The following is an 11,421-nucleotide window of genomic DNA, read 5'->3' on the forward strand; positions in this document are numbered from 1 at the left end:
TTAAGTCATGGCTGTTCACGTGACTCCTGTTCTCTCCACACGTATAAAATGTTCAGAGTTGGCGAACAGCAACATCGGCTCAGCAGAGCACAACTTAACCATCAAACTGCTGAAGCCAGCCGAAGCTGGAAAAGCATCAAAGGCCGACGAAATGGCCTCGCACAACCAGTCATCATCAGTAGAAGCGGCTGGTAGCCCGTCTGTCAAAGCTGCCGCATCCAACACCACGCTCGGAAATGTGTCGTTTGGCAACACGTCGCTCGCCAACTCTTCCTCATCGGCCAGTGGCTCGCCTGGCGAGGGTTCAGGTTTACCGAGCAACGCCGCCGCCGCTGCAGCAGACAAACCTCCCTCGGACAAGACTGCAGCAAATCCCGCAGAACCTCCCCCGCCGGCTAATACACTGCCCGGTGATGAACCCGCCGTCAAGGGACCGAGTGCCAACGCCGTTCCACCAGTCTCTCCCGCAGCTAACAAATCGTCGCTGGCTAACTCGTCGACTGACCAAGGACCACAGGCCGGCAACGCTCAGCCAGTCGGTGCGTCCGCCGGAAGCAAGCCAGCGGTGGATGAGTTACCACCACCCGTAAATGAACCTCCTGCTGACGCCGCTACTGGCGCTGAGAAGTCCGCGGCTGACGAGTCTGCGGGCAAGCTGGCGAGTGTCATACCCTCCGCGCATGCCAGTGGCGCGTCGACAAACGCTTCCGCTGACTCTGGATCTGGCTCGGTGGCGAAAAAAGAATCTGCTGCTGCTGTTCCGGGAGCGCCAGGCGAGCAACCATCACCGGCAGGAGCAGGTAAGAACGAATTAAGTATTGTCGAGGACAAAAGTTCAGTACGCCACTCGTCGTCGCATGGATCACTTGCTCTTAAGACGCCCTCTGGCATTTTTGCCAAGCAAGCAGACAGATCGCAATGCACCTTTGCGCCTGTAGATCAAAGCGGTAACACACTTTTATTCTATCCCGGTAGCAGGCGCAGCCATTATGTGGCGAAACGATGCAGTCTACCCGAAGCACCATGCACTTTTGCTCCCGCAGCAAGGATGACCCAGCTGAGATGGACCGAGAATTCAGAAAAAAAAAAAAAGTTATTAGAGTTGTTAGGAGCTATGTAAAGAACAGGCGATATTTATTTCGTTCTTCAGACCTTGACATGATAGGAATTGGCATGGTATTCACACTAATTAGTGATTGGCAAGCGTGCTACACTAAGGCAAGGAATAAAGCATCGGCAGCAGCTCAAGCACAGCGTGGCTGCTGCTGAATGCGCGATTTGTGTTGGGCGTTGTATCCACACAAATTAGTAGTTGGCAATCGTGCTACATCAAGGCAGGGAGTAAAGAATCGGCAGGCACTCAAGCACAGGATGCGAGCATGGTATCCCCACTAATTAGTAGAGTTACCTTGATGTAGTTAAGCGTACTACATCAAGGCAAGGAATAAAGCATCGGTGGCCGCTCAAGCACAGGGTGACTGCTGCAGAATGTGTCACTTGTGTTAGCCAATGAATACATGTTAATTAGTAGAGTTAGCAAGCTTGTGTAGCCAATTGTTTCACACCGCTGCAATACACATGACTTGTACCATGTTTAAGCAGATCAATAAATGTCACAACCGGGCTCACACACGAACGTTTCTTCCAGAGTCCCGAGGCGATACCGCGGTCAAGCCGGATGATGTGCCATCAGAGGCAAAGGAAAAAGGCAAGTGGAAGGGCGAACATTACGTTCGTCTGCATATGTGGAACGAGTTTCGCGTAGCAGGGTCAAATTATTTCTTCAGCGAGTGCGCTCGTTAAACAAAAAATCCTAAGGCCGTCAAGAGTGGGGAGCTGGGTCTGATCCTCAATTCCGCACCATCATCGACACTGGCGTCGTAGCTGCCGTCAGAGTGGAGGTGTTCACAAGGAACAGTGGGACAAGTAACACAAGTAAGGTGGGCAGTGACGGGTTGCCTAGGGGCGTGGGAAGTGGTGGCGTGGCCGGGAGAATGCGGAACCGATGAATTGTGGTAACGGGAAGATCCCGGAGAGTGGCTATACCAAAGAAGGAAGAGTGCAGGAATCTGGAGTAAACGCTTAACCCGCGTGTCTAAACAGACTTAGATTTACTGTCACTGCAGGGCTGTAATTGACTACCGCTACTGACTCGGCCAAGTCCGGATTCGCCTTCGGTTGTTTTTGAGAAAAAAAAAACGGAACATTTTCATTAAAAAAATTATTTGCTGTCACAACAGAGCACGTATCAGTCACGTTACATACATATAAGCGACTTCTCATTTTGTCTGACACTCAAATTGCCGGATATTGCGGAAGTCAGATTGCGGAAGCTATCAGTCACACAACCGTTTGTTTGACTGATAGGGAAGTCAAACATTTAACCACATCACTTGGGCTTGAAAGATAATCTGATGTACCCTTAGTCCTTCACGTGTGTGTGTGTGTGTGTGTGTGTGTGTGTGTGTGTGTGTGTGTGTGTGTGTGTGTGTGTGTGTGTGTGTGTGTGTGTGTGTGTGTGTGTGTGTGTGTGTGTGTGTGTGTGTGTGTGTGTGTGTGTGTGTGTGTGTGTGTGTGTGTGTGTGCGCGTGTGCGTGTGCGCGTGTGCGTGCGTGCGTGTGTGCGTGTGTGCGTGCGTGCGTGTGCGTGTGTGTGTGTGCGTGCGTGTGTGTGCGTGTGTGCGTGCGTGTGTGTGTGTGTGTGTGTGTGTGTGTGTGTGTGTGTGTGTGTGTGTGTGTGTGTGTGTGTGTGTGTGTGTGTGTGTGTGTGTGTGTGTGTGTGTGTGTGTGTGTGTGTGTGTGTGTGTGTGTGTGTGTGTGTGTGTGTGTGTGTGTGTGTGTGTGTGTGTGTGTGTGTGTGTGTGTGTGTGTGTGTGTCGTCCATTTCCGTTCCTATTTATTCACATGACTTTCTCGAATAAACCTTAGTTGCGAGTTAGCTCCTGTCCTTGTCGTTATTTCTCCGTCTTTGTTTCCAGTTCGCGCTTTTTTCAGCCATGAAGGTGGCTGAGCTACAGAGCCAGAAGCAGGCTTGTGCACTTTCTTTTCCCTCTTCCTACAGTCACAACAAATTTTTTTTTTCTTGTATATTGTACATTGGTTTATAAGAAAGGAAACGCGCAGTATCTGTCTTTGACCTTCAAGGTTATGCAAGGTCACATCGCACAACCCCAGGGCTGCCTCTCCGTTATTGATATAGACGGTTACAATCGTGAAGCATGATTAAGAAAAGTAACGCTCAAGCGTATGTGCTGCATGAATCTCATTGATCCTCTGTGAATCTTTTTCATCGTAACACGCGATGCGGTAAAATTTATTTCGTGTGACGTAACGTGCTCCTTCCTCTTGCAGGTGATAGCGCACTCCCTGACCATGACTCCTCAGACGAGAGAGATTCCGACAAGTCGAGGGACACTGTGGCGAACGGTGCGTGAACTGCGGCTGATTTGATTCAGTCCCTGCACGTACAAGGGATCAATAAAGAGTGCCATATGATATTGCTCGCATTTCTGAGTTGCTCGAATTCTTCCCTGAAATTCTGCATGCTCGCATATGACACTGTATTAGGAGAAAAAACATCTTCCTGATTCGCAGAGGGACGTTTTGACACCTTGCTTGTTGTCTGTACGCTTCTCTGACGACAGGCTGCAATTAGTGGTGTTTCGCCCCATAATATGCGAGCCAATCAAATCACGTGATTCACCGCGAACAGTAGCCTGTAGCCGCGAAATTGCACAGCACTGTTACGTACTTGAAAGTTTAAAGAACTCGGTTCAGACCTAGCATCTAGCAGTAACAAACAATGCGCTACAGATACCTCACATTTTTACGTGCGAAGCAGCACTATTGGTTATAGCTTATGATCAGATTATTAGTTCTGTTATGGAAAAACGCATTTCACTTAAATATTTTTAAATATTAAAGTAAATGAAACTGTATGTAAGCGTCGACTTAGAAGGCCCGGGAAGATGGACATGGCAATCTTCATGTGGTGTGTAACTGTGTTTGTGTATGTCAATACACCGTGCGCCGCCGCAGACGCCCTGGCGCCAGGTCCCAGTGCGCAGAGGCCGCTCTTCTGCGAGGTGAGAAAAGCCATCACTCGACCGCTGGCCTCCTACTGCACGCACATTCTGTTCGGCCGGCTCCCCCTCGTGACGCTAGATGGAGAGATCACCGTGGGTGACCTGGACAGCCGTACCAAAGGTAAGCAGTACTGGGGTCTCCACGACTGAGCCCGCACGGACCGTTCGCAGTGCTCAAGTGTATGGCGAGACAGAATTGTGGGGTTGAGGGACACAAGCACTCGCTCCCTTTATTGCGGTATATCAACCTTCCCCTCTAATGTTCTCTATAGTTCAGATGGCGGAGGCCCCTTTTCGATGAAGGCGAAATGCAAAGACATCAGTGTGGCATGCGATAACAGCGAACGTTAAAGAACTCCCGGCGGTCGAAATTAGTATGAAGCGTCCTCCACTGCGGCACATGTTTGTCTCTTCCTATTGAACCTTAAAGAAAGTGAGAGCCCTTTTCCTTTCCTCATATAGCGTGGATACGCTTACAGTTTCCCCATTTCTTCCCCTTGTGCCTTTTCAAACCACCTGTATCTCTACGTACACTATATGCTCATGAGACATCTAACCAAAGCGTTAGTTACAATGTAACAGAGCTGTCGCTCCGTGAACAGCCGGGTGAAGGAAGGGAAAGGACAGAAGCGGAGCAAGAGAAAGACTGCCGTGGCTCACGTTACGCGCTACTGGGGGAACATGCGGTGCTCCTGGTGACCTGCCAGAGATGATAATGAGGTCATATGGAGTACCCACTCATTCTGTAAGGGACGCTGTAGTGGAGGAAAACGGAATAACTTAGCCTATCTATAGTGCTGTGTAACGTGCGCTGACATCGTATTAGGACACGGGCGCCCTTTGCGTTTCGCTGTGGCAGCCTCGGTCGGGTTCGAACCGGAGTACTCACGCTCAGTAGCAGAGTGCCTAGCTATTAAACCACTGCGGCGGGTACTAGGGATAGTAATGAGCAATTGGTTTTTGTCTAAAGGGCGCCTCACACGCGTATTCTTGATATATCCCGTTTACAATTGCTTACTAATTATTTCCTCTTGTTATTGTGCGCTCAGTCACCGAAGGCATTTAACGTAGAGCGTGGTTGAGACAGTCCTTACAAGCTAGAAAATCAATTACGCAGGAAGGACCGCACTGAAAATCAATAAGCATAACCGAATCGAGTACGAATAGAATATCTGATTATTGGCTACTTGCCCCAATACTTATGAAAATGAATATCGGATGAAACGGAATGAAGCGCTAGCGGCGCTCCAAAATAACTTTGATGTTGAGTTGCTTAGGAGTTATGAGGCAGCGCATAAACCACGCGTAACGGCCTCGTCTAAACGCTATTTGAAACTGCTTATCATCACCACGCTCTTGCTTTATATTCCTTCTATCAACGCATTATTCGAAGCGTCATTTAAGGGAGAAAATAAAACTTTAGATAAGCGGAATATCCATGATCACGTGGGCATTTAATACGGAACACATATATTTTGTTCGATACAACGGTCGAATTAAACAGCTGCGGTCCGGACTCCGAAGAGGTGGAACAAAAATAAATTTGGAGACAAGAGCTTTGGGGGGCATGTAATTGCATTGCACGATAAGAATGCGATGGCACTGCCTGACGTCTACTCGGTACTGTTCCCCTGTCACTGGTGCTTGCTGCATGCTCCGCTGATGCTCCATTTTCATCGACACAGTATTTCTGCAATCGCCCTCTCATCTTGCTAGCATTGTCCCCTACCACACACGAGGGGCGTTAATCATAGTTTCATGCGGCAACTCAATGCGCGGAGCTCTCTGAGCACGTTTGCACACAAAAAAGCGCTGCTCGAGCCCGTCATTGCACTAAGCCATGTCATGTGACCACCCTAACGGGCAATAACCTCACACAATCTCACCAAATCGCATAGACTCTCATACGGTGGACATCACTATCATAAAATATTTCGCATAATTTATGACAATGTACAAGAAACTATGAGATCTAATGCAATTATATGCGATTTGTATGTGATTTCTTATGTGAATTGAGTGAGATTGTGTGAGAAAATGTGAGATTATTGCCTCATACAATTTTTTCAGTAGGGAAGTGCACCTGCCAGCTCGGTCATGCCATGTCATTGCATAGTATAATGCACCTCACTGAAGAATCAACGCTCGACCATATCAAGTAGTCTCATGAAGTCACAGCATGACGATGCCTGCAGACGCCGTTATTTATGTTCCGTGCCTTGAAATTTCAGTATACGCCAGCAGTAAGAAAACCCTCTTGAACTTGGTCAAATAATGGACGGGTGCCAATGGGCGGAAGAGGGACGGTGCAGAAACCGAAATTTGTAAATTTTGCGGCCACGTGGCAACATTAGATCACATAATATGGAGATGCTTTCGTGCCCCAGGGCGCAACGCGATTAAAACTAGCGATGAATGGGAGACCACGCTAAGAAGCTCAGACGAAAAAACTCAGCGATTCGCCGTCCGCCTGGCGGCCGAGGCTGGAGACCTCTTCTCCTAGACGGGGCCGGGTGTCCTCTGGCCGCGGTGCGACAGACTGCCTCCCCGGACGCTTGCGTGCGGACTGGGAGGTGGCTGCCGCGCCATATTCGGCGGAAATAAATGTTCTTCCTCCTCCGCCTCTAACTACCTTAATATATATATATATTTTTTTTCATTCAGAACCGAGCAGCCAGTGTGTCAATTATGAAAGATAGCCTTAAGCTTTCTAAGCTTCGTCTTTAGTTACCTAGCCTTAAAGCTTAGCGCATAGCACCATTTCATAAATATTGAATTAATTCTCGACTCGCTGTAACGCTTTCATCGCACTGGTCACGTGCACAGTCGGTCTTGATCGCCATAAGACAAATGCCCTTCTCACAAATAGAAGCACCTTACTGCTGAAATTGTGTGTACCAATAACAACTAACTTTACAGAAACCCTTTAGCTTTGTGTGATTGGAATACACTCGCTTTCATAAAATAATACTGCATTTATATTCACTTCTGTCGTATGTTGTAACCGCTCCTATTGCAATGCTTTGATTCTGACGGTAAATGCTTCTATCCACACCCATAATGCGTTGTGGTTGTAGGCCTGTGTCCATGAAGTCAAGGCTCCAGGACTGTCCGGTCCTGCAGGGTTCTGGATTTGGGGCCTAGGAGTAAGTTAGGAAAAATCCCAGGTGCTAAGCCTGCCAAATAAACACTACATAATAAATTGCTGGCGGCGAGCTCTCAATCTTCGCTAGTTTCTGTAACATAAAGTTTCTTCGAATGCAACTAATCCGTGATTACTGTTCATGAACGCGGGCTTTTCCCGTATCAACGGCCAATCCTTTCTAGAGGTATGATCACGTGCATGTATTGCGCCACACTTTACGATACAGCCGGTAAAAAGACTACTAACCTTCGTAGTATGGCACAGCCTCGTCCCTCTCAAAGATGCGCTTACTGTTCCGGACCACTGTCTTTATGCGCAGAGCAACTGCATCTCCTGTCCATGGTGCGACCGGGTTGGCCGCACGTCAGCCTGCTGACCACCCTGGGCGGCGGCGGAGAGAAGGAAGACGCGCACCTGGCCAGCGCGTTCGAGGCTGGCGGTGCTACGCTGGATGCACTGGCCGCCAGGGCTGCGAACATCATACGTAGCCGTGGCCTGGACGGCATCAATGTACACTGGAGCGTGCCTGATCTGGAGGGAGACGTAGAAGCGCACGCAAAGGGACTCGTCACCTTCGTCAAGGTATACCTCTCCCGTGCACTTGTTGCACAGGGCTCAAGCCATAGCCTAGTCTGAAATCGGTCTAAATACTGGCTATAGCTGCTATATAACGCTCAATGTATGCTTTGCAACGCCTAGAAGCATGGTCGTAGCGCTTCGCTGAAGCAAGATGGAGTCGACTAGAGGAGCTAGTAAAAACTAAGGCGAAATAGGGGGGGGGGGGGGGGGGGGGGGGCAGCGTTCACCCCTGCGTCGTATGCTCTTGGTTTTATCAAAGTGTTCTGTGCGGTTCAAGCATTATCACATCACCGGTGCCTGCGTGGCGATGTGTGTATGTAACAACACAAGGCGTATGACACTATATAGTCTGTTCCCTGTCATGAGCGTTTATCACGCCTACATCTTGCACCCGTGATGTAGCAAGTTTGAGGGCACGCAGCTGTCGTTTCACACGCGGCGCGATTTCGGCGTTCTGTAAATGCTCCACGCAGTTGAGGGTTTTGCGTTTACCAGACGATACCGGGGATGCAGCTGACTGCCAGAGCTGCGGAATACTTTCCACTTTGTCTTCAAACGCGCCGGACGTCGACATCATTGTGATCCGGAAAGCGCTGCGGCCACACGCTCGCTGCAACTGCCATCATGAAAAGTTTTTTACGTCATGGGACGCTGTACACGCGCGAACTATATTTACTAAATAGCGCCTCATTCCACACCAACGCATAGCAGTTGATACTAACCCGTTCCCCTCTTTGTTTGTGGGCGACAGAAACTGCGAAAGGAGTTGGGTTCGTCGTCCATCATTACTCTCGTGGTGCCAAACGAACGCGAGGAGAGAAACGCAGCCTTCAACGTCAGAGCACTGCAGCCGTAAGTGTGCAACAATCATCGTCCTAAAGCCACGATCATCACGATCACTGGCGCAAATGTTTTTAAGGCGAAAGCCTTTAATGGCTCATGCTGTCGTAGACAACCCGCTTTAGCGGCGGCTCTGAATGGCCGAGGCGGAATGACGTCATAGAGGTCTCGACCAATCCCAAAGCACCACCACAGTATGCGCGAATTCGTGCCTTATATGGCCATATGCGAATCAATGATAAATTACTAATTAATGACTAAATAATTAATCAAGTAATTATTCACTCACCAACAGATGGCTAATTAAATGTGTTAATTAACTCACCACGACTAATTACGGTCTTAATAGCTGCTTAATTCACTAATGACTAATTAATTAATTACTAATCAGTGCCAGTTGCGTGGCAGAATGCGGCACTCAGGCTTTCGCCTTTCACTACTTCAGTCGCTAAAGTACCTCGTAATTTTTCCGCCTGCGCGTGGTTTAAAGGCAGCCCTCCTCAATATGTGCTACATTTATACATGTAATGTTTAGCTACTGCCCTAATGTTCTTAGACCTATAATAATAATAATTGGTTGACAGTAAAAAAAAAAGGAGCACTATCTGTCACACTTGTCCTGTGGGCACCTGAACCGCGCCGTAAGGGAAGGAAGATGGGAGTGAAAGTGGAAAGAGAAAAAGGGGAGCCGTAGTGGAGGCTCCGGAGTAATTTTGACCACCTGGGGATCTTTAGCATGCACTGATATCGCACAGCACACGGACGCCTCTCCGTCTCGCCTCCATCGAAACGCAGCCGCCGGCGATCGAAACCGGGTATCCCGGCACAGTGGTCAGGCACACGTGGTCAGGCATCTTAACCACTGCACCACCACGGGGGTAAACATTGGGCTGCAGCATTATATCGAGCAATTAAAGTTCCTAGACCCTTTCACGCAAGTAATAAAAGGCTGCTTGTTTAGAAAAAGTCACTGTCCCCGCTAATTTGCGAGTACCGAAGTCACTCCATGTTCGCCGAAGTATTTTTGAGGAGGAATGAAGCGTCTGTCTGACAGGCCGGATGTGGACGACGATAAGCGGAAACACATTCACGTCTTCAGTACTTGGCATCGTCTCAGCGAATAAGTTTATCAGCAGCCTGCTATACAACGTCACTGTTCTAGTAGAACCATGTTTCTAGTTCAAATCACTTCTGCTCGCAGGTTTGTCGACTACCTTTTCGTGAGCACGCACGATACCTTCAACCCGTACTCAACGCTTACCCGCTTCAACGGGCCTGCACAGGACATCGACACTGGTGGAATGGTGCGTACGCGAAAGCTGACAAGGGCAGAGTAGTCTGTGCGGTGCTTGTGCGAGCGCCCTCGGTTTTGTGAATTGATGAACTAGCAGCAGGATCAGAGTGGGATATAGTACACTAAAAATCGTGTAAAGTCACGGCTTAACTTCGAATATTTGGTGCGTATTTTAAAAGCACCGAGAGAAGCAACTGATATTTCTGAATGGGCGAAATCACGCAAGGCGCGACAACTTAGCGTCAAAAAGAAAGGCTCACAGAGTTTCACGGTTCTGCTCTTTTCGTCGGCCCTGTGTGCTTGGGAAGAGGAGGAAACAAGGGGGGGGGGGGGGGGGGGGGATTTTAGCGTTTCTTAGGTGTAGACGAATTATTGAAATACCCTGAGAAGACACATTAGCCTTTCATGCTTCGCCAGCTTCGTACTAAGTGCGAAGAAAAATGGAAGTACTTTCTACATTTTCCATAAGTCATTTCTACTGATGCTTGACTATCGCTGACAGGTGTGACACATCGATTAATAAAGATCAACGCTTGCCTGCAAATACTCAAGTTCTATGCATAAAACCATGACACGGCAGCACGTCACAGGGTGACTCTAAAACTACCGCCGGCGATGTGTTACCACCAATTTTCCACCTCTTCTATCCGTGAGCCCCCTACACTACCTTCCCCCTTCCTCCCCACCTCCCCCCGCTCACCGCTCGTCTTCCCCAAGCTTTACCATCACACTTATTAGCATTCCATCCAATGCGACCCGCCCGTCTTTGGTGCACGTAGCACGCGGACCAAAGACCTTTAATATGCAAATACAAGAAAAGTTAATACTGCGCGGATAGGACGCGGTAAAGAAGCAAAGCAATGAATGCAGCACGACGCGCGTAGCACGGGCAACACCATGTCTGCATGGCATTGAATTCGCTTGTATCTTTTTTTTTTCTTTTTTTTTCTTTTTTTTTTTGCAATCTTAACTTCTCTCGAAACGAACCAACTAGTTTTCAAGAACGTTCCACTAAATACAACAGTGATGATGATGCCTTGCACGTCAGCGAGTCAGGCACATGTTACAGCAATTTATGGCCGCATATTATGATTATGCGTAAAGCGAATTCGCCTAAATGTTCCTACGAGATCTGCGCTAAACTTCCTATTTGATTAAAAAAGGTTGGAACAAAACAAGCAACATCGCGCGATTATAGTTTTCCGAGAAAGCCGCCCCTTGCAAGCGAGCTTCTCCACAAGCTAGTAAGCTACGAGGGGAAGCCTGCTTGCCAAATTCGATACCGCCTCATCGGTATGCCGGTAAGCCTAAACGGTTTCAATTACATTTCTGTACTAGGTACCTCTCTGAATTTGTTGCTCAGCGGCTGTGGATGTCACGGTGTGTTTGCATGCAGTTTACCGCCATCTCGGATGTGCTCAAGGAGCTGAACGTGAGCCAATCGCGGCAGCTGTGCTTTACGTTTGGCTTGTCCGGCGT

General features: G+C 48.6%; 1 protein-coding gene across 1 annotated transcript in view; it reads left to right on the forward strand.

Moving 5' to 3' along the window:
- Positions 1-11,421, forward strand: part of LOC146198910 (uncharacterized) — a 44,222-nt gene that overhangs the window by 14,386 nt on the left and 18,415 nt on the right. The window contains exons 12-18 of the mRNA XM_084592001.1: positions 57-800; positions 3,351-3,425; positions 4,038-4,205; positions 7,549-7,811; positions 8,560-8,660; positions 9,850-9,952; positions 11,339-11,419. Coding sequence (XP_084448127.1) covers positions 57-800; positions 3,351-3,425; positions 4,038-4,205; positions 7,549-7,811; positions 8,560-8,660; positions 9,850-9,952; positions 11,339-11,419 — 1,535 coding nt within the window. The remainder of the gene's footprint in view (positions 1-56; positions 801-3,350; positions 3,426-4,037; positions 4,206-7,548; positions 7,812-8,559; positions 8,661-9,849; positions 9,953-11,338; positions 11,420-11,421) is intronic.

Source organism: Amblyomma maculatum, chromosome 2 (assembly GCF_055883805.1).
Source record: "Amblyomma maculatum isolate TAMU_Amacu chromosome 2, ASM5588380v1, whole genome shotgun sequence".
Classification (NCBI taxonomy): Eukaryota; Metazoa; Arthropoda; class Arachnida; order Ixodida; family Ixodidae; genus Amblyomma; species Amblyomma maculatum.